Genomic DNA, 24,007 nt, shown 5'->3' with positions numbered 1-24,007 from the left:
GCATACAGTACGGTCAACCCACCACACCACTCAGTGACTTAGTTAGGGGAACTTTAATGGTGGGCTGCTCTAACACAATTACTGTATAAGCAACTAAGGAGAAGAGGAGTACATTCACTTCATGCCGTTCAGGCACCATTACACAACACTTTTAATGTGCTGTCTTCTACAGTTTATCAGAGTACACCCAATATGTTCTCCCTGTTGATTATGCTTATTATGCATTTTGGTTGAACCAAAAGATTACATGTAACAACATTTTTATGAAATTGGAAACAATTAAATATATATGTGAAATTAAATGAAACAATAATATATGTTGATGATAATGCTAACAATACCCTAATATATTCAATATGCTGTAAACTACTGTCTTTTAGCAGTTTCTCTCAATTCCATATAATCAACCTAATAACTATTACACCCCTCACTATTGTCATTTGTTGCACTAATTGCACTGTTTGTCTATATAACCTGGTTCAAGCATTCATGACATTACCCTAAAGAAGGCACAGCGATGCCGAAATGTTGGTGTTTTACACAATAAATTATTAAGAGTTTATACATATGGTGTGTGAGACTCTCTTTGCTTTTATAGCTTACTGTCTCTAACACGAACAGTATTACAGGGATGCTGCCTCTGCAGGGGTGCTGTTGCCATAATTAGGATTATGGCTATGTCTGATTGGTGAAGTCGTGAAATAATTCAATCAATCACTGCATAAATTATAATGAGAGAGACAGGTGCGAGGGAGGCTGTAATCTCTGCCATTTGCAACACTGCTTTTATAGGAACATTTCTCTACTGCTACTTGAGTACACACATTAACAGTACTGTCTGCTGCTGCATCCCCAAAGTGACAGGAACGCTCTGCTCCTGAAATAAACACATTAGATGACTGTGCACTCCCACTCACAGTGTCACATAGTAGGCTTTGAGGAGAACGCTGCTCCTTATAACATACATTTCTGCATGCTGAAAATGCAATTCATACCACAGTATGAGCACATAGTCTACCACACATACACCTGACTAAATATTCACCTCTGCTTCTCCGTCAGTGTAACAGCACTTCCAGCTCCGACCGTGGCTGAGTCTAAATTTAGACACAGTCTCAGACAGTGATGTCATCACTGGGCTGATGTGGTGCATAAAAAAAGCTCACTGTCTGTCCACCGCTGTCTATCTCATCTTCTAACAGCAGGGGCCCAGAGACTAGGAGTTGTGTCTGAACCTGGTGTCTGTCTCTCTCCTGCGTGTCCTGGGCTTCACCTCTACAGCTCAGCTCCACCCCAGCTATGCTGACAGCTTGCATGTGTTTGATTTTCTCACACACTGAGGAGCTCCCCTACAACCATTACTGTGCCAACACAGCCTCTCATAACCTCTGTCTCTGCTGCACGCAACAACACTACAAAGAGAAGCGCAAAAAACGTGTGTGTGTGTGTGTGTGTGTGTGAGAGAGAGAGAGAGAGAGAGAGAGAGAGAGAGAGAGAGACTCTGTTACCATCATCTCCAAACTGTTCCATTTTAGGTGTCATTTAGGATGGTTTTCTAGGGTAAACAAACCTTTCAGACATGTACTGTATGCACAGTACCCAAAGGGTTATACATACAGTATGTCTAAGATACTGGCCTTCCATGTAACTGAGCCCAATGTTTAAGTGTAGGTTTAAACCTGTTTGGAAAAGTGCACTTCAATGTATTTGTCTTTCCCTTCAAGTCCTTTCCAAAAATCCACTCTATTCCTCACTATAATGAAAAGGAAAACCTTTTAAGACACCTGAAAGTATCTGTGTTTTGTTTGCGCCTGCAATCCGGATAATGAAAGAGCCTTGAGAAAAATGCTGAAGGGTAGAATTTTTTCTCTACCCTCCAGTAAGGCCAATAAAACATTATATCCGATTATTAAAAGTAATTTCAGCAAAACTTCTAAGTGAGTAAACAGAAGCCGTAGTTGATAAGATGTAACATTTCTGGTTTTATTTTTCATTTTTCCAGCCTGGTCACGTGATACAAGTCAGGATTAGACGTCCATCCATGTCTGAGGATGTCAGGAGATGATATAGAAACTGGCCACTAGAGGCAACCATGAGCTCTGTTACCTTCAAGAAGGTTTCGGTTTTGCTAGGGCATTGTGGACAGGGATGGGAGATGGGAGTAAACATCTGCTTCAGGTACAAAAGTAGGTTGCATGTTCAAATCCAATGATATAAACCTTAATCCCCCCAAAAATTCACTCTGGGCCCCCTCCAGTATTGGGGAACAGCCCCCCCCCCCCCCCCCCCAAGTGCTCAGCATATGTGGGGACTCCTTCAAGACTGTTGGAAAAGCATTCCAGGTGAAGCTGGTTGAGAGAATACCAATAGTGTGCAAAGCTGTCAACAAGGCAAAGGGTGGCTATTTGAAGAATCTCAAATATAAAATATACACTGCTCAAAAAAATGAAGGGAACACTTAAACAACACAATGTAACTCCAAGTCAATCACACTTCTGTGAAATCAAACTGTTCACGTAGGAAGCAACACTGATTGACAATACCTTTCACATGCTGTTGTGCAAATGGAATAAACAACAGGTGGAAATTATAGGCAATTAGCAAGACACCCCCAATAAAGGAGTGGTTCTGCAGGTGGTGACCACAGACCACTTCTCAGTTCCTATGCTTCCTGGCTGATGTTTTGGTCACTTTTGAATGCTGGCGGTGCTTTCACTCTAGTGGTAGCATGAGACGGAGTCTACAACCCACACAAGTGGCTCAGGTAGTGCAGCTCATCCAGGATGACACATCAATGCGAGCTGTGACAAGAAGGTTTGCTGTGTCTGTCAGCGAAGTGTCCAGAGCATGGAGGCGCTACCAGGAGACAGGCCAGTACATCAGGAGACGTGGAGGAGGCCGTAGGAGGGCAACAACCCAGCAGCAGGACCGCTACCTCCGCCTTTGTGCAAGGAGGAGCAGGAGGAGCACTGCCAGAGCCCTGCAAAATGACCTCCAGCAGCCCACAAATGTGCATGTGTCTGCTCAAACGGTCAGAAACAGACTCCATGAGGGTGGTATGAGGGCCCAACGTCCACAGGTGGGGGTTGTGCTTACAGCCCAACACCGTGCAGGACGTTTGGCATTTGCCAGAGAACACCAAGATTGGCAAATTTGCCACTGGCGCCCTGTGCTCTTCACAGATGAAAGCAGGTTCACACTGAGCACATGTGACAGACGTGACAGAGTCTGGAGACGCCGTGGAGAACGTTCTGCTGCCTGCAACATCCTCCAGCATGACCGCTTTGGCGGTGGGTCAGTCATGGTGTGGGGTGGCATTTCTTTGTACCGAGATGAGATCCTCAGACCCCTTGTGAGACCATATGCTGGTGCGGTTGGCCCTGGGTTCCTCCTAATGCAAGACAATGCTAGACCTCATGTGGCTGGAGTGTGTCAGCAGTTCCTGCAAGAGGAAGGCATTGATGCTATGGACTGGCCCGCCCGTTCCCCAGACCTGAATCCAATTGAGCACATCTGGGACATCATGTCTCGCTCCATCCACCAACGCCACGTTGCACCACAGACTGTCCAGGAGTTGGCGGATGCTTTAGTCCAGGTCTGGGAGGAGATCCCTCAGGAGACCATCCGCCACCTCATCAGGAGCATGCCCAGGCGTTGTAGGGAGGTCATACAGGCACGTGGAGGCCACACACACTACTGAGCCTCATTTTGACTTGTTTTAAGGACATTACATCAAAGTTGGATCAGCCTGTAGTGTGTTTTTCCACTTTAATTTGGAGTGTGACTCCAAATCCAGAACTCCATGGGTTGATAAATTGGATTTCCATTGATTATTTTTGTGTGATTTTGTTGTCAGCACATTCAACTATGTAAAGAAAAAAGTATTTAATAAGATTATTTCATTCATTCAGATCTAGGATGTGTTATTTTAGTGTTCCCTTTATTTTTTTGAGCAGTGTATGTTGATTTGTTTAACACTTTTTGGGTTACTACATTATTCCATATGTGTTATTTCATAGTTTTGATGTCTTCACTATTATTCTACAATGTAGAAAATAGTAAAAATAAAGAAAAATCCTTTAATGAGTAGGTGTTCTAAAACTTTGGACCGGTAGTGTATATATATATATATTATTTTTTTTGATCCCCGTGCCCGGGGGCTGTGCCCCACAGTTTGGGAACCACTGCCTTAACCATTCGGAGTTAATGCCTAACCATAAGATTTCAGAGTTAATGCCTAAACTTAACCCTAACCTTAAAAATTCTGAGTTAATGCCTAAACTTAACCTTAAACACTTTGAAATTTGATGTTTGAGAAACATGAATGAACGTCTAATTCTGAAGTGAGACTGTGAGAGCTTGTCGAATTCTCCAACATATCAAGTGAGGGAAGGGTTTGGATATGTCAGACTTGCATACAAATGAAGGACCTGTTTAGGCCTGTTTGTGCTCCTCTGTTGATCAGAAATACTATACTATAGAAATGTAGGGGGAGGGAATTTCTGTTTAAAAAATATCCTATTTCATTTCCACTGGAGTCAGCATGAGGAGGGGTTAATGAGCTAGCTATTTCCCCCTTGGTAACCACTGTAGATGACAGGAGGACAAGTATGCTACTTCACTTTGTGTTTTTTCTTGGTGAGACATGAAACAGAAAAACTTCTAAATGTGATACAAAGACAAACATCAAAATAAGGAAAACATGCAAAGGCTTGTGCCAGCAGCGGAGGATGATAACAAGATGAAAGAAGAATCTGCAGCTAACATCATCATCTAAGAAGAAAATGATAATCTGTCTACACATCTCAATGCGTGAGTAGGTCGGGGGACAGACACTGACAACACCTTGGGGACTAGCTTAAGCCATCAGCTGTATGCCAATGAGTGAGTATATATCAAACCACGACAGTTGGATGTGTGCATCTCTTATAATTGCCAGCATTAGCAACACAGCAGCATACTGTTCTTGCACAGTATATTGCAGAGTGGGGGGAACCATCTTCAACCATTACTGTGATGATAGAAGGGCCAAGCTGTTTGCGATCTTAGCACAGATCTGAATCACTATAGGCCTGAGCCATTACATCTGCACAGTGCATTAGTGTGAGCCCAAAGGATTCGACACGATCCAGCTGCTTCAGTTCAGAACAGCCAGGGCTCTGCTCTACCATCAGTCAGTCAGTAGCCCCCTCAGTATGTCATGCCTGCAGTCCCTCCACCAACCCCAGCCTGTGGCCCCTCAGATCCCAAAACCCAGCAGCTCTCAGTATGTATGCTATGTTGTGTGTATATACTGACATGTATGTGTAACTGATAGATGTGCGTGCACACACACACACACACATTAATGATTTTAAATATATGTACACTACCGTTCAAAAGTTTGGTGTCACTTAGAAAGGTCCTTGTTTTTGAAAGAAAAGCACATGTTTTGTCCATTAAAATAACATTAAATTGATCAGAAATACAGTGTAGACATTGTTAATGTTGTAAATGACTATTGTAGTTGGAAATGGCTGATTTTTTATGGAATATCTACATAGGCGCACAGAGGCCCATTATCAGCAACCATCACTCCTGTGTTCCAATGGCGTGTGTTAGCTAATCCAAGTTTATAATTTTAAAAGGCTAATTGATCATTAAAAAAACATTTTGCAATTATGTTAGTACAGCTGAAAACTGTTGTTCTGATTAAAGAAGCAATAAAACTGTCCTTCTTTAGACTACTGGAGCATCAGCATTTGTGGGTTCGATTACAGGCTCAAAATGGCCAGAAACAAAGCACTTTCTTCTGAAACTCGTCAGTCTATTCTTGTTCTGAGAAATGAAGGCTATTCCATGCAAGAATCTGTGAAGAAACTGAAGATCTGTGTACTACTCCCTTCACAGAAAAGCGCAAACTGGCTCTAACCAGAATAGAAAGAGGAGTGGGAGGTCCCGGTGCACAACTGAGCAAGAGGACAAGTAGTGTCTAGTTTGAGAAAGAGATGCCTCAACTGGCAGCTTCATTAAATAGTACACGCAAAACACCAGTCTCAACGTCAACAGTGAAGAGGCGACTCCGGGATGCTGGCCTTCTAGGCAGAGTTGCAAAGAAAAAGCCATATTACAGACTGGCCAATAAAAATAAAAGATTAAGATGGGCAAAAGAACACAGACACTGGACAGAGGAAGATTGGAAAAAAGTGTTATGGACAGACGAATCTAAGTTTGAGGTGTTCGGATCACAAAGAAGAACATTCGTGAGACGCAGAAAAAATGAAAAGATGCTGGAGGAGTGCTTGACACCATCTGTCAAGCATGGTGGAGGCAATGTGATGGTCTGGTGGGTGCTTTGGTGGTAGTAAAGTGGGAGATTTGAACAGGGTAAAAGGGATCTTGAAGAACGAAGGCTATCACTCCATTTTGCAACGCTCTGCCATACCCAGTGGACGGCACTTAATTGGAGCCAACAGGACAATGACCCAAAGCACAGCTCCAAACTATGCAATAACTATTTAGGGAAGAAGCAGTCAGCTGTCTATAATGGAGTGGCCAGCACAGTCACCGGATCTCAACCCTATTGAGCTGTTGTGGGAGCAGCTTGACCGTATGGTACGTAAGAAGTGCCCATCAAGCCAATCCAACTTGTGGGAGGTGCTTCAGGAAGCATGGGGTGAAATCTCTTCAGATTACCTCAACAAATTGACAACTAGAATGCCAAAGGTCTGCAAGGCTGTAATTGCTGCAAATGGAGGATTCTTTGACGAAAGCAAAGTTTGAAGGACACAATTATTATTTCAGTTAAAAATCATTATTTATAACCTTGTCAATGTATTGACTATATTTCCTATTAATTTTGCAACTAATTTCATGCATGTTTTCATAGAAAACAAGGACATTTCTAAGTGACCCCAAACTTTTGAACAGTAGTGTAAATTGTAAAGTATTTTGTCTGTCATATATTTTTCCAAGTAAGACTTGCTGTCACCATTGGCCTCGGCTAATGAGGATCCTTATAAAATAAAATCCTCTCCTCTCCCCTCCTCTCCCTCACCACAGTGGAGATGCAGTTGTGTCTCAGGTTGATCTCGGTCAGTGAGTCCAGGCCCTGCAGGTTGTCCACCCTGGAGATGCAGTTCCCTGCCAGGTTCAACACGCGCAGCTCAGACAGGTGGGAGAGGTTCCCTATCTGGGAGATCTGAAGGCACAGGGAAACACAGACAGAAACATCACTGTGATAAACTGGTGAAATGTTCTCTTAAGTCATGATGAATGAAAGACTAGGCTCACACCTTCAGGGGCTTGACTTGAGGCTGTGCTATTGTAAATATATTGGGGAGGTGATAGGGGCCATAAGGGTGATTTTCAGTGTTGAGAATATGCTCTGTGTTGTCTAAATCAAATGATGAGACATTCCAGTTCTGTTTGTTGTGCAAAATTGAGTACAGCGGAGTATAGCAGACACCTGTGTACCCTGATTTACTAGCCTAAGACCATTCCATATTATCTGCTAAAAACAGGCCAAAATAAATTATACCTTCAAATGAGTTGGAGATAACTTTTTTGAATTTTTAACATACAATGTTACCATCCGATTCAACCCTCACAATCGCTAATTTAGTTTCTGACCCACATTATCATAATTTCAATGTCAAAACAAAGTCAGTATTCTCTTTGAACCATGAGTCCAAAAGGCATCCAGAATCCAAAAGGGTCAGTAGTAGTGAAATGTGGCTCTGGCCTCAGTCTGGTTGAGGGGGAACTGTAGGGCCTCTTGTCAAAATGAAACTAACTACTTCAGGACCCAGGGGATTCCCCGGTTGCTGTCTGTCTGTCAGTCTGAGTGTGGGGGCTGAGAGGTGTGTGCAACTCAGTCCTGTGTCCTCTCCATTTCAGGAAGAGGTCAGGGATGCGTCCCAAACGGCACACTATTCCCTATGTAGTGCACTACCTTTGACAAGGGCTCATATGGCACTGGTCAAAAGTAGTGCACTATATAGGGAATAGGATGCCATTTGGGATACAAACCAGAACTAACTACCACTGAGGGGCCGGCTGTGGGGGTTCCCTTTCCCTTGATGATGATACACTGCATGTTACTCCAGGGGTCAAAGGTTGAAAGGCTCCTGCAGTGAGCTTGATGCAAGTAGACATGAATCAAGACAGACTGAGTATGGTTGTTAGCTTAGGGCAGAATCTTTAAATGAACAGTGAACATAATTTAAAGGACAGAAGCTGCATAGAGCTCTGAGCTCTGGCTAAAAGGGCCTCTACTTTTCCCTTCCATTTAGGGGAGGGAGGGGGGTGACAGTCTGCTCTCCACATCTAAAGCCCTTTCATGAGTGATACTGAGGCACACTCTTCTCTCTGACTCTCCTCTTTCATAGCTTGACCAGACAGTGCTTTCATAACCGAAGCACTCTAAGGCCAGTGTAACAGTGCTATGCTATGTTTTTCCATCTACGTAACATTGCAAAAATCTTCAACTTTCTGTCCAAAAATGATGCAGAAAAATTTCATCCATGCTTTTGTCACTTCTAGGTTAGACTACTGCAATGCTCTACTTTCTGGCTACCCGGATAAAGCCTGGATAAAGCACTAAATAAACTTCCGTTAGTGCTAAACACAGCTGCTAGAATCTTGACTAGAACCCCAAAATTTGATCATATTACTCCAGTGCTAGCCTCTCTATTCTGGCTTCCTGTTAAGGCTAGGGCTGATTTCAAGGTTTCACTGCTAACCAACAAAGCATTACATGGGCTTACTCCTAACTATCTTTCCGATTTGGTCCTGCAGTACATACCTACACATACGTTACGGTCACAAGACGCAGGCCTCCATACTGTCCCTAAAATTTCTAAGCAAACAGCTGGAGGCAGGGCTTTCTCTTATAGTGCTCCATTTTTTATTTATTTTAAAATTTTACATTTATTGAATATTCGAAATATACAATATACTTGCAGTGAAGCCGCTCAACAACTGCATCATACCAGTCATCCAACAAATCCCCATTCAGAGCAACACACAGAAGCATCCAGGGTCAATGCCCTGCTCAAGGGCATGTTGACCGATCTACCACCAGGCCAAAAAACGTGAACCCGACCCCTCCAAGATCCCCCCACAGTTACCCAATAGCTGTCCCTCAACCATTCGAGACCCCTCCCACAGTCCCCCCCAGGAAGAAAAATTAAAAATACAATTAATTTCATTCCCCACCCCCAAGAAACCCCCAATGCACCAACAACCAAGAGAATGAACTAAAGAGAAAAAAGGAGAAGACAGAAAAAAACAGCAAACAACAATGCATTTTTTTTATTTATTTAAAACAAATGACATCAAGGACAACTAAAATCATAACAGCAATGCCAACTGTATGTTTGTGTGCATGTCTGGCACTATTACATGTATGTGTGTGTTCTTTTATGTGTTTATTTGAATGAGAGTGTGTGTATATGGATGTGTACAAACACCTGTACGGCATCAGCCTCAGGCAAACCAGCATTAGTTGTAAAAACACTGCTACTTAGTGTCATTTCTTTTTTTTTTTTTCCTTTTATCTTTGACCATCATTCTATCTCTCACACAGCAACTCCACTCCCACTTGTCTCCAATTCCACATACCAACCCTCAGCTTCCATCAGCCCATTACATCTATCTCTGCTGGCCACCCACTTTGAGTTCCTACGCAACACATATCTTTCAACTATGCTGTGATGTTTAACGTACAATTTCAATCTATCTAATCAAATAGAATCCACAGACTGCGAGTTGAAGATACATACTTTTACTAAGAGTATTAGTATATTAGTAATTGACTGACCCGGTCTCTCCAGATCTCCTAACAGTACTATTTCTAGGGTCAATTTTAGATCAATGGGGAATGAAATTAATTAAACTTTTTATTTTTCTTCCTGGGGGGGACTGTGGGAGGGGTCTCGCATTTTCAGCCATTCCTGAACCTGAGACCAGAAACAGGCTACCTGAGGGCAATACCAAAATAAATGGTCTATTGATTCTGTATCCTCACAACAAAATCTGCAGAGCTTTGATGACTTTATGACCCAAAAATTCAACATTTTGTTGGTGGCAAGAATTCTATATAATAATTTTAGCTGAAAAGCATGAAGTCTAGAATCTTGCATTGTTTTATATATCAACTCATACCATGGAATCGGTACATCAAAATCTCTTCCCAACTATTTTGCAATCTGTATGGCACAGTTGTCAACATCCTGGTCCTCAAATGAAACTGGTATACTTTCCTATTTATGCTATTTTTATTCCTCCGCAAGTTTTAATCCTTTATATTGGGCAGACAGACAAGTTCCCTACCTCCTCCTGCTGCCACCCGCCTCCTCCATTTTTGGGGCAACGCTGTAATCAATTGGTTGTACTCTTGGATTGAGCAGACCTTTCCGTACAATTCTCATAACTCTATGAAGGACATAACTCTACCATTCCAATTTACAATATAATTTAAGAACAAAATACCCTTTTCAAACATCTTTCCCATAAACACAGGTATTTTATCAACCAGCACATTTGAGTTCAGCCATAATATTTGTTGTAATATTTGTCATATCTTTTCAGGGGGATGAAATTGAAATTGTTGCCAGCTCTGCAATGCTTGATTGAAAAAGAGAGGTACTTTGAAAAAAGTATAATTTTCAATTAATCGAAAATGAGACATGGCAATCTGCACAAAGGCAAAAAGGCCATTTTTAAACAATGGACGAGCTTTTCTTAGTAATCTACTTGAGAAATATTTAGGGTTCAAATAAAACTTTTGAATGAGTGAAGCTTTTAGAGAGAGGTCTAGTGCTTTTATACACTGCTCAAAAAAATAAAGGGAACACTAAAATAACACATCCTAGATCTGAATGAATGAAATAATCTTATTAAATACTTTTTTCTTTACATAGTTGAATGTGCTGACAACAAAATAACACAAAAATAATCAATGGAAATCCAATTTATCAACCCATGGAGGTCTGGATTTGGAGTCACACTCAAAATTAAAGTGGAAAACCACACTACAGGCTGATCCAACTTTGATGTAATGTCCTTAAAACAAGTCAAAATGAGGCTCAGTAGTGTGTGTGGCCTCCATGTGCCTGTATGACCTCCCTACAATGCCTGGGCATGCTCCTGATGAGGTGGCGGATGGTCTCCTGAGGGATCTCCTCCCAGACCTGGACTAAAGCATCCGCCAACTCCTGGACAGTCTGTGGTGCAACGTGGCGTTGGTGGATGGAGCGAGACAGGATGTCCCGGATGTGCTCAATTGGATTCAGGTCTGGGGAACGGGTGGGCCAGTCCATAGCATCAATGCCTTCCTCTTGCAGGAACTGCTGACACACTCCAGCCACATGAGGTCTAGCATTGTCTTGCATTAGGAGGAACCCAGGGCCAACCGCACCAGCATAAGGGGTCTGAGGATCTCACAAGGGGTCTGAGGATCTCATCTCGGTACCTAATGGCAGTCAGGCTACCTCTGGTGAGCACATGGAGGGCTGTGCGGACCCCCAAAGAAATGCCACCCCACACCATGACTGACCCACCGCCAAACCGGTCATGCTGGAGGATGTTGCAGGCAGCAGAACGTTCTCCACGGTGTCTCCAGACTCTGTCACGTCTGTCACATGTGCTCAGTGTGAACCTGCTTTCATCTGTGAAGAGCACAGGGCGCCAGTGGCGAATTTGCCAATCTTGGTGTTCTCTGGCAAATGCCAAACGTCCTGCACGGTGTTGGGCTGTAAGCACAACCCCCACCTGTGGACGTCGGGCCCTCATACCACCCTCATGGAGTCTGTTTCTGACCGTTTGAGCAGACACATGCACATTTGTGGCCTGCTGGAGGTCATTTTGCAGGGCTCTGGCAGTGCTCCTCCTGCTCCTCCTTGCACAAAGGCGGAGGTAGCGATCCTGCTGCTGGGTTGTTGCCCTCCTACGGCCTCCTCCATGTTTCCTGATGTACTGGCCTGTCTCCTGGTAGCGCCTCCATGCTCTGGACACTACGCTGACAGACACAGCAAACCTTCTTGTCACAGCTCGCATTGATGTGCCATCCTGGATGAGCTGCACTACCTGAGCCACTTGTGTGGGTTGTAGACTCCGTCTCATGCTACCACTAGAGTGAAAGCACCGCCAGCATTCAAAAGTGACCAAAACATCAGCCAGGAAGCATAGGAACTGAGAAGTGGTCTGTGGTTACCACCTGCAGAACCACTCCTTTATTGGGGGTGTCTTGCTAATTGCCTATAATTTCCACCTGTTGTCTATTCCATTTGCACAACAGCATGTGAAATTTATTGTCAATCAGTGTTGCTTCGTAAGTGGACAGTTTGATTTCACAGAAGTGTGATTGACTTGGAGTTACATTGTGTTGTTTAAGTGTTCCCTTTATTTTTTTGAGCAGTATATTTAATAATCTCAACCCACCCAATTCATATTCATTACATAGATAGGCACGTTTTATTTTGTCTGGTTTAGCGTCCCAGATAAAGCAAAATATTTTTTGCTCATATGATTTGAAAAACGAATCATCAGGAGTAGGCAGCGCCATAAGTAAGTGAGTAAACTGAGATATGACTAAGGAGTTAATCAGGACAATTTTTCCATAAATAGACCTCTCCATGGTTGCAGGATCTTGTCTATTTTTACAAGTTTTCTATTGAAATTAATTGTGGAGAGCTTATTTATATCTTTTGTGATATGAATACTGAGTATGTCTACTTCACCATCAGCCCATTTTATAGGTAAACTGCAGGGTAATGTAAAAGTTTTATTTTTTAAGGATCCAATACGTAATATTGTACACTTATCATAATTAGGTTTTAGTCCAGAGAGTACAGAAAAGTTATCTAGATCTTCAATGAGACATTGCAGGGATCTAGCTTGCGGACTTAATATAAAACTTGAGTCACCGGCATACATGGACACCTTATTTTTTAAGCCTTGGATTTCTAATCCTCTAATGTTGTTTTTGGATCTGATTTTAATTATCCGGCCGTGCAAATACTGCCCCCTATCCCCAACAGGTTAATAGCTAGCATTTCGATGGCCATAACGAATAGATATGGTGACGGCGGACACCCTTGTTTAACTCCTCTTGACAATTCAAAACTCTCTGAGAAGTAGCCGTTATTTACTATTTTACACCTAGGGTTGCTATACATTATTTTACCCATTTTACAAGAGAATTACCGAAATTGAAAAAATCCAGGCATTTATAAATAAAATCCAGTCTTACTTTATCAAATGCCTTTTCAAAAGCCGCTCTAAATACCATTCCTGGCTTCTTATATGTTTCATGATGTTCTATTATTTCTAGTAGTTGTCGTATATTATCTCCAATGTATCGTCCATGTAAAAAACCTGTCTGACCAGGATGAACAATACCTGGTAAAACCCTTTTATTTCTGAATGCTATGCATTTTGCTAGTATTTTTGCATCACAACATTGAAGTGTAAGGGGCCTCCAGTTTTTTTTAGATAGTCTGGATCTTTATATTTGCCATCTGGGTCTTGTTTTAATAATAGAGAAATCAGACCTTCCTGCTGAGTACCTGATAGACTACCATTTCTATAGGAGTAGTTCAAACAATCTAACAATGGAGCTTTTAGTATATAAAAAAATACTTGATATACCTCTACCGGTATGCCATCAAGCCCTGGGGTTTTTCCAGACTGAAAGGATTTAATAGCCTCAAAAAGTTATTCCTCTGTAATTTGGCCTTCGCACTGATCTTTCTGTACATTTGTTAATTTTTCATTTTTTATATTATTTGGAAGGAATTCCTTACCATAATCTTCATTCAGTGGGAAAGGATGAGATGGAAAAGAGAACATCTGCCTAAAATAATTAGCTTCCTCTTTTAAAATATAATTCGGAGAATCATAGATGACTGTCTTCAGTAACGAATTTCTGCAAATTCTTCTGTTAGCGTTCCTGTATTGGAGATTCAGGAAGAATTTTGTGCATTTTTTCTCAATAATCCATCCAGTTTGCTTTACTTATGTAATAGATTACATTAGATCGTTCTTGAATAAGTTCCTCAAGTTTTTTTTGTTTTTCCTCTAACTTATTTTGTATCTCTGTAGTATCGCTTTTATTGCTATCTACCTGTACTATTAGTTCATGGACTTCCCTTGTTAGTCTTGTCTCTTTAGCCAGAAACTGCTTTTTTATTATTGATGAATATTGAATTGAATGACTCCTGAAGGTACATTTAAAGGTATCCCAAACAATAAGTATATTATACTGGAAAAAGTATATTATACTGGAAAACTTCAGTTATAAATTATTTTGTCTTAGTTAAAAATAAGCTGTCCTCCAGTAAACTTTGATTCAATTTCCAATATCCCCGTCCACGTAGAAAATCTATAAGAGTTATGTGAATGCCAATTAGATGATGATCCGATCGCATTCTGTCTCCTATTAAAACTTTTTTAACCTTTGATGCAAGAGAGAAAGAGACAAGAAAGTAGTCAAGATGTCTAGCTTGATTAAGTCTCCTCCATGTATATCTCACTAGGTCAGGGTTTTTTAGTCTCCAAATATCCACTATTTCTAATGTGTCCATAATATTTGTGATTTCCTTAAGGGCACGGTGATGATAGTTTGTAGAGTGATTACCTTTATGGTCCATTGAGGTACTTAATAATGTGTTATAGTCTCCTACCATAATGATTAGACCATTTGTTGCCTGTAAGTTCAATAAATTGGTATAAATGTTTTCGAAGAAGTGTGGATCATCCTGATTTGGACCATATAGATTAATGAACCAAGTCTCTTTTTTGTCCACTTTCATATTCAAAAGGATCCACCTTCCTTGCAAATCATTCCTGACTATTTGCACATTCAGAGCGAAATTTTTGTTAATTAATATCATCACACCCTTTGAGTTCCCTTGTCCATGACAGAAAATTATTTCACCACCCCATTCCTTTTACCATGCAACTTCATCTAAGGATGTAGAGTGAGTTTCCTGTAAACAGTATATGTTATATTCTTTTTCTTTTAGCCATGTAAAGACTGATCTTTTTTTATAATCTGCTAAACCGTTAAAATTGTAACTGGCTATACTAGAGCTCCATTTTTATGGAATGGTCTGCCTATCCATGTGAGAGACGCAGACTCGGTCTCAACCTTTAAGTCTTTATTGAAGACTCATCTCTTCAGTAGGTCCTATGATTGAGTGTAGTCTGGCCCAGGAGTGTGAAGGTGAACGGAAAGGCACTGGAGCAACGAATCGCCCTTGCTGTCTCTGCCTGGCCGGTTCCCCTCTCTCCACTGGGATTCTCTGCCTCAAACCCTATTACAGGGGCTGAGTCACTGGCTTACTGGTGCTCTTCCGGACAGGAAGACGTGATCTTCCTGTCCGGGTTGGCGCCCACCCTCGGGTTTGTGCTGTGGGGGAGATCATTGTGGACTATACTCGGCCTTGTCTCAGGATAGTAAGTTGGTGGTTGAAGATATCCCTCTAGTGGTGTGGGGGCTCTGCTTTGGCAAAGTGGGTGGGGTTATATCCTGCCTGTTTGGCCCTGTCCGGGGGTATTGTCGGACGGGGCCACAGTGTCTCCAGACCCCTCCTGTCTCAGCCTCCAGTATTTATGCTGCAATAGTTTACATGTTGGGGGGCTAGGGTCAGTCTGTTATATCTGGAGTATTTATCCTGTCCTATGCGGCGTCCTGTGTGAATTTAAGTATGCTCTCTCTAATTCTCTCTCTCGGAGGAGGAGGACCTAAGCCCTAGGACCATGCCTCAGGACTACCTGGCCTGATGACTCCTTGCTGTCCCCTGTCCACTTGGTCGTGCTGCCGCTCCAGTTTCAACTGTTCTGCCTGCGGCTATGGAACCCTGACCTGTTCACCGGATGTGCTACCTGTCCCAGACCTGCTGTTTTCAACTCTCTAGAGACAGCAGGTGTGGTAGAGATACTCTGAATGATCGGCTATGAAAAGCCAACTGACATTTACTCCTGAGGCGCTGACCTGTTGCACCCTCTACAACCACTGTGATTATTATGATTTGACCCTGCTGGTCATCTATGAACATTTGAACATTTTGGCCATGTTCTGTTATAATCTCCACCCGGCACAGCCAGAAGAAGACTGGCCACCCCTCATAGTCTGGTTCCTCTCTAGGTTTCTTCCTATGTTCCGGCCTTTCTAGGGAGTTTTTCCTTGCCACCTTGCTTCTACACCTGCATTGCTTGCTGTTTGGGGTTTTAGGCTGGGTTTCTGTACAGCACTTTGTGACATCAGCTGATGTAAGAAGGGCTTTATAAATACATTTGATTGATTATAAATACATTTTATTATAGCTGTCTATTTGTACAGTAAGTTGTCCAGCTGCCAGTAGTGAGTAGTAGAGGTGGTATCTCAGTTATGGAGTTCTGACAATAGGCCCAGGTGTATTAAGTCCCCCAAATGCCTCTCAGAATACTAATGTTATTGGACAGAGACCAGAGAGACAGGCAAGGGATGTTGAGATTGAAACAACTTTTGTTATGACTGCTGACAAATACAACAGAGTGAGGTAATGTTCCACTCCAACTGAGGCTTCCCAGTGATGTTCTCTTTGATTCACAGTTCCACCATGGCTCCAATGAAAAGCATTCTCTCTGTCTCAAGTCCACTTTAACACAAGTCAGCACATAGCTAAACTAATCTCAGCCCTGGCTGGGACTGGGACATCATCCTCTGCAAAGCTAAAAAAGCCAGAGGGTCCACTCCACACTGGCTGTATCTTTCACTGAACAGTAATTTTACATCTCTCGTCAGGGCAGATTAGATCATCTCATCTGAAAATATTTAACTGGGTTGTGTTACAGATATCTGTAGAACGTCTTTCTGTTGGGGTGGATCACGCATCCAAAATATGTTACAGTGTTTCCCCGCTCATTTTACAGAGGAGGAACATGAGAGGTCAGGGCACTGTTTAAGTCTTAATGTCCTATAGGGATATTTGCTCTGCAGGCAGGGTCACATCTGTCCTTTATATGTCTTAAAATAAAAATGGCAAAGTGCATTGTAAGTTTCAAATAGTTTCATAATGAAGTTAAATATTGTCTGTTTGATGAATGATTTTGAATTTCTAATGTAATTCATTGTAGACATATACCGGTACTCCTTGCATTCCTGATACAATAAATGTAGTGCCATTCAAAAACTCTCAAGGGATAAAAAATGTTGTAGCCTTGTCCTCATTGAATAGCAGCCGTTATCGCTAGTGTCAACTAGATACAGAGGATCATATTGTGACCACAATCCATCACTCAACCAATGGAAGGACAGGTTATTTAACAATATGATGTCATTCTCTAACTCCAGGACCTGGTCAATGGAGTTGAATGTCCTTCCTTCCCAAAGAGATATTCCTCTTGAACATTTCCAACAAACTGGAAATACGACAACTTCCTATCCCCAGAGCACATCTCCCTTCTGGGTAAAACGAGAGGCCAGGCAAGGGTTATTTGAAATTAGGGCAGAAATGATCCCTTATTTGTGGTCATACATAGGTGACTTAAACACTGCTGTGCTTTGGGAAGTACAAATGTGGTAAGAACAGGAAGACACAGTATGTTTCGTGGTCAGAAGTCACTGGAAAACAACGGCTGCTGGGTAGATTAACAGAAACCAATGTTTAATTGGGAATGAGAGTATGAGACACATGAAAAAGAGCAGCCGGAGTCAGAGAGGAGTCTCACAGGGACTCTGGGTTGACTTTCACTGGAGCAATGTGGGCGATATACTGGCAGCACATTTAAAACAACCAGCACTGCGGGCAGATTACTTTTCAATCCTATCCTCTTTTTACAGGTGCTGGCAAAATCCTGATTTGACACCAGTATTACTGTGATCTCCTCTTCACAGGCTTTTAATATGTTGTGACAGCAGCCAGATCATACTGTAGGCCTATCTAAAGAGAAAAAGCTCATCAAATCGGCCTTCGCTCAACTTACCATTCACACTAAAATGAGTTGTAGAACAGCTTTATCAGGTTTTCCTTCATTGTAAAAGGAACAAAAATAGCCTTGCCTGTTAGAGAAATTATAGTAATTGAAGAAGAACTGTAAGGTAACTCAGAGCAGGACTGGGATGTGTGGGAGTAAGCTCCTAAATGTTTTCATTTGGTGGGAAAATAAAAGAAAGGTAAAGTACTCTAGTAATGATGGCTGAGAGAGCACTGAGTTTCAACTAAAAGTACAAATATAACTCACTGCCTTCACACGACTGAATATAGAATGTACTCAAAAGTCTCACAACAGGAACTAATGCGTTTGCTTTCCTGCAGCCAAGCCTGCTTGAGCTTAACTGTAGGGGCCCAGAGTCAGTGACGTAGTAACCAACCGGCAGAATGGGGGAGGTGGTAGTGCCTCTCTGCTCTTGCTGAACCTCACAGCTAGATATCACAGTCCCCCACTGGTCACAGTATTGCAAACAACATTACAGACAATAAATGCATGTGGGTGTATATTTGGAGAACAAAAAGGAATGTAAGTGAAGTTATCATTTTCTAAGGTTTGAAACATGGTACCTGATTGCCATGCAAGTCCAGAACATCTAGTTTAGTCAGGTTATCCAGACTGCATATCCTCTGGATTCTGCAAAACATGAAACAGACAATAATATTAACATCACCCTCTCTGGTATTCTATGCAATATAGCTCTCATATAACACAATGTTACTATGACAAAGAGCTGGTATCCCATCTGCTAACTGAATGGTTACCAGGCACAGGAAATGGGATTGTCAAAGAGCGGTAGGAATTTATTTTCTACTGATGGGAAGTTGACTGTTTTCCACTGTCCTGTCGTCCAGGATTGTCTATACAGACCAAACTGTAACTTAGGGAAGTTAGGTTACAGTCCCTTGGAAATTCGATCAGAAACCTAAATCTGTGGTATGCTTTGCTTGAAAGGTACAGCGGACTGTTCTGAAAGTGGGTTCTAAAAAGACAAATGTCAGGTTTTACAGATTCTGGGACAAAACCAGACCTCAGCGATGGGATCCCAGTGGCATTTGCCATGATTTGTGACTTTAATCTTCCTCCCTCCTGACCTTTAGTTTTAAAGTAAGGTGATGTTAGATGTAAGATTCACAAAGAGAGCAGTGGTAGTGTTTTGTACTGAAATTGGGCACCTGCAGGAAAGTACTTTTCAATGGAGGTTGATATATAGGCTAGCTGTGCTGTGGCGGTCATACAGTATCACTTAATCCAAAAAGCAGGATGTGCATATCCCTACGGTAACATCTTTATAAATGTAACGAAAAATCCCACCAAAAAAAGACAGCATAAAAAAAAATTCATCTGAGCAGGCCGCGACTGGGAGACCCATGTGGCGGCGCACAATTGGCCCAGCATCGTCCGGGTTAGGGGGAGGGTTTGGCCGGCAGGAATGTCCTTGTCCCACCGCGCTCTAGCGATTCCTGTGGTGGGCCGGGCGCATGCACACTGACACGGTCGCCAGGTGTACGGTGTTTCCTCCAACACATTGATGTGGCTGGCTTCCGGGTTAAGCGGGCATTGTGTAAAGAAGCAGTGCGGCTTGGTTGGGTTGTGTTTCGGAGGACGCATGGCTCTCGATCTTCGCCTCTCCCAAGTCCGTATTGGAGTTGATCTGATGGGACAAGACTGTAAATACCAATTGGATATCACGAATTTGGGGAGAAAAAGGGGTAAAAGTAATTAAAAAAAAGGTTTTTCATCTGTCCTTCAAACCATGCACTGTAAAAGCACTGAAATGAGTGGGAGCTCCTATCCTATTGTTCTGTTTGTATGCTGGAGAGACGTAACACAAACCTGTTCTTGCCCAGCATAAGCACTCTGAGAGAGGCCAGGGCTGAGATGCCAGACATCTGGGAGATGTGGTTGTCATACAGGTCTAGGAAGGCCAGGTGCCGCAGATGAGACAGATTGTGGATGTGCGTGATGAGGTTGTGCTGAAAGTTAAGCAGCCGCAGCCTACCCATGCCCTCCAGCAGGGGACACTCCTCCAGACCACGCCTGACACACAAAACACAAAGGCATTGTCAACAACACCACTCTGTGAGAGGATGACCCTGTATTATCTTGTTATGATGTAGAGGAGAGGGGGCTCACAGTAAAACAGGTACATGCCACTTGATACCACACTGTCTGCCTTCCAAAAATGGCACGCAGGGTTCAGGAGATCTCATTATTCTAAGTGGATGAGGCTATGGATATGGTTTATTGTTGACTAGTCTCTGCCGAGTCCCCAACAAACGGATGATCCGGTTTTCAGGGGAATTGGAAAGAGAGCCTGTGACGGGACTTGTTCAGTTGCCAAACGTTCTCAAACGTTGCAGATAGAAATGCCGTGAATAGAGCCGATGTGATTCCTTATTCTACATATCAGTGATGCAAGTTTGACCTACATAGCCTATTTCTATCTGAATGTTCCAAAACGTTCAACCCTGCTGAACGTGCCCGGCCACACTCCATCTTAACTCCTCCTCCAAATTTACTGGATTGCTTGAATAGTGCAGAAGAGAACTTCCCCCGACAGATTTTTTTCTTCTCATCAAGACCAGTATGTAGAGGATCTAGTTTCAGGTGTTTATTTTATGCCTGCAACGTTGACATGCACTGGCAGAGGGCAAGATAATCTTTATGAGGGACTTTGCTGCACCCTACTGGTTAATCCAAGCAATTACAAACTTGGCATTCCATTGCATGACAGTGTATTGAGAAGCTCAACAAAGACCACTGAAAAAACAAAGCCATGAGTGTTTTAGCCTACCTGTCCAAATCTATTCGCTCAGGACTCAAAGCACAGTCATCATGGGAACGAAAGGCAATTGGAAAACCAGAGGGAGAATTCTCACTCAATGTTATGGCATCACCTGGTCCTGTTACAAAGATGCATTTGTTCAGAAAAGCATTTTTCATAGTAATCAGGTTTTATATGTCCAGAAATGTTTAACTTGAGCACAGAGCAGAATGTTCCATTAGACTGCCTTTGATCCATGAAAAAAAACAGGGGGGCTGGCATTGCTGAAGAGAGGGGGAGGATCCTGAGTGCAGCCACTCACCAGTTGGCAGGGTGAGGGGTGAGGTACTGTGGGAGTAGATGGCCCCTGCACTGTGGGTTGCTCTCCTAGGCTTCACTCTGTGTGGCTGTGGCCCCAGGTCACCAGTCAGCCCACTGGATAGAGCAGCAGCTGGGGGTAGGAGGGGACGCTCAGGGCCCATAAACTCACTGACAAACGCCAGCACAGGGGCACAGGGCCTGCCACGGCCACTGTGTGCATTAGGCCTGCTGTCTGGAGAGAAAAGTAAATGGTGAGACAGAGAAGACAGGGGCAGGTAAGAGACTGTCACAGTGTCTTGTAATTTAGTCAGGTAGTAGTACCTTGTCTTGGTGGAATCATTTTCATGGTGTCCATGTTTATCGCTTTTGTAATGTCTTTAGACCATCGGACGTCCAGCTGTCAAATAAAACATTTAATGAATTAGCAATTTATTACTTTGATAATTAAAGGGCACTCAAGACACAATGTCATGCTTTCCATGTTCATGCATTGTCTCATTAAAATAGTATAATTTGGGGAATGGGGACATGAGTATAAATACAACTCCTCACTGTGGATCTCCCTACAAACGCAAACTCACTGGTCTCTGAACATTTCTCTCTGGTATTTGAGAGTTCACTGCTGTAAAGTGCAGTTTATAGCTGTTGACCTGTGGGGAATGACAGAAAAGGATGAGGCAACTTAAGACTGGCAATTGTAATAATAGGGTGACAACAACAAAGCCAAGACCACTTGATAATATTAATTCATTTGTGGAGCAACAACATCCAACCCAGCCCCTGTAATGTTAGCTAGATAGCAATCTTGCTCATTTATGTGACTGTGACAGAGTTGCATTAGCTTTCTGGATAAGCTAGCTAGCTTGCTAACTATTGCCTAATAAAGACAGAGAGGAAGTAAAGATGATTTATTGTGGACACATCGTTCTTACCGTGGGAGAAAGACACCTTCCTGTAATGGCTGTATTGTTGTTGGTCTGTTGTCTTTGTGGCCGCATTTTTGCTAGTGTTACAACGTTGCTAGCCAGTCAGCTTACTATAATGTGGCTAACTAACTCGTTTTGTTGGTTGTTTAACGTCAATGTTTAATCTTTTAAAATGTATTGTTGTGAACTGATGCTACAATGTAAAAATGTCTCATCATGACACTGACACAGCACTCACTTCCCTGGCAACGGTCATCGTTTCTATGGAAACGACACCACGTCTAACTTGGTTACACCACATCCTGTCTCAATATAAGACATTCCGCCAACAACCCCCAAAATGAAAGGTTCCGCTTGTAGAACAACCGGTATAATATGAAATGAAATAGAATGGAATAGATCATTATTGTTCATTTGGTTAGGACTGAAAATCCAACTTCTGCCTAATCGACTTTTTAGATGTCTTCTACTCTGCATTCCACTATACTGTTATCCCCGGAGATAAAGCCTAGGTATTAGGTTACCTGTTATCAAGTCTCAGGCAAGGTTATCACCTTCTCCGCAATGACCCCAGTTTATAGGAATCACTGACCAAATCTGGGTCACGCCACCAATTTGACAAGAATGTGTTAGCCTGCTGAGCTAAACCATAGGTCTCCGGTTTCAGGCAAGGTTTGGCTATCACGCACCTAACCGCCTCCATTATTCATTTGCATGAGCGATACAAGTAAGGAAGTAATCCAAAAACAGATTTCAGAGCCATGTCCTCTTGCACCATTATTGATGCATTCATAAACACTTTTTTAATAAAGAAAAAAACTCCAACGGTGACCCTCTCATTGTTATGAAGCTTTAGTTACACTGTCTCAGCTGGAAAAGATAAGAGCTAGGAAAGAACTCTCACTCAGACTCATCAAAGCGACATCCCACACACATGCTCATCACAAGGATCATCTATTCATAAAACTGACACATTTGTGGGAGATGATGTTGTAATCTTATGTGACAAGCAGATAATGGAATGCTCTATATAAATGACAGTTCGTCCAAATTGACCTACCTACTTCTGTTGTGACACAATGTCACTTTTGTAATAATTTATTTACCACATACACAAAAAATAATGGTCAGCATACTCCAGAGATAATTGTCCCACATCAAAGCTCATAATTATGGTTCTGCAGTCAACCCCTTCTGCAGGCATTTTATAAGGGCATGAAGAAGTGGATTGTATGAATGTGATATATATCTCACAATTGCCAATAAAACATGCCGCTAAGACACAGGGATCAATGTAAATTGTCTGTCATTATGTATTATTCATGGAGACTTGACCAGTCCGAGCTCTCTGGGGTACAGCGGTCTATAAATATCTTGTCTGACTCAGAATGAGGGAGTGATGTGGAGCAGAAGTAAAATGCTGCACTCATCTGTAAATCGAAAAACATAAGATCTAGCAGCCTTTAGGGAGTAACAGAATCCTGAATAAGACAAAAGAAAGAAACATTGTATTTTTTGTTGACTATAACATTAAGCAAACCCTTCAATATCAGTAGTGAGTTATATACTGTAGGTTACATTCTAACAGTGTAGGTTCCGTCCCTCTCTTCGCCCCAACCTGGGCTCGAACCAGGGACCCTTGCACACATCAACAACTGACACCCCACGAAGCATCGTTACCCATCGCGCCACAAAAGCCACGGGGGAAACCCTACTTCAAGTCTCAGAGCGAGTGACGTCACCGATTGAAACGCTATTAGCGCGCACCACCGCTAACTAACTAGCCATTTCACATCGGTTACAACAGCACAGGCATTTACAGACTGTGAACAATAAAGATTTTCTGTCAAAGAAAGGTGCTGGATTCTGGCCCCACAGAGTCAGTTTATTCCACATACAGTAATAGCTTACACACCTTCTGACAGTCACGTTGGACAGACTCACAAAGGATTCTCTATTATTACCAGGGCATGTATATTTGCAAAGACATACATGCATATTTTCCTTAAACTTTACTCCAAATGTCTTTCATTCA

General features: G+C 42.4%; 1 protein-coding gene across 2 annotated transcripts in view; it reads right to left on the bottom strand.

Moving 5' to 3' along the window:
* Positions 1–22,207, bottom strand: part of LOC115203269 (leucine-rich repeat-containing protein 49) — a 57,639-nt gene extending 35,432 nt beyond the window's left edge. Inside the window, exons 1-8 of one of the 2 annotated variants that reach the window (XM_029767813.1) lie at positions 21,979–22,207; positions 21,628–21,696; positions 21,368–21,443; positions 21,048–21,278; positions 20,756–20,864; positions 19,795–19,998; positions 18,528–18,594; positions 7,037–7,180 (exon numbers count right to left, since the gene is read on the bottom strand). In XM_029767813.1, coding sequence (XP_029623673.1) covers positions 7,037–7,180; positions 18,528–18,594; positions 19,795–19,998; positions 20,756–20,864; positions 21,048–21,278; positions 21,368–21,443; positions 21,628–21,696; positions 21,979–22,044 — 966 coding nt within the window. In that variant the 5' untranslated portion in view covers positions 22,045–22,207. Of the gene's footprint in view, positions 1–7,036; positions 7,181–18,527; positions 18,595–19,133; positions 19,142–19,794; positions 19,999–20,755; positions 20,865–21,047; positions 21,279–21,367; positions 21,444–21,627; positions 21,697–21,978 lie in introns of those variants that run through there. The other variant, XM_029767814.1, reaches the window with a different exon arrangement.
* Positions 22,208–24,007: the final 1,800 nt, after the last annotated feature.

Source organism: Salmo trutta, chromosome 12 (genome assembly GCF_901001165.1).
Source record: "Salmo trutta chromosome 12, fSalTru1.1, whole genome shotgun sequence".
Taxonomy (NCBI): Eukaryota; Metazoa; Chordata; class Actinopteri; order Salmoniformes; family Salmonidae; genus Salmo; species Salmo trutta.
Note: the sequence above shows the minus strand (reverse complement) of the source record. Positions and strands in the feature narration are given on the sequence as shown.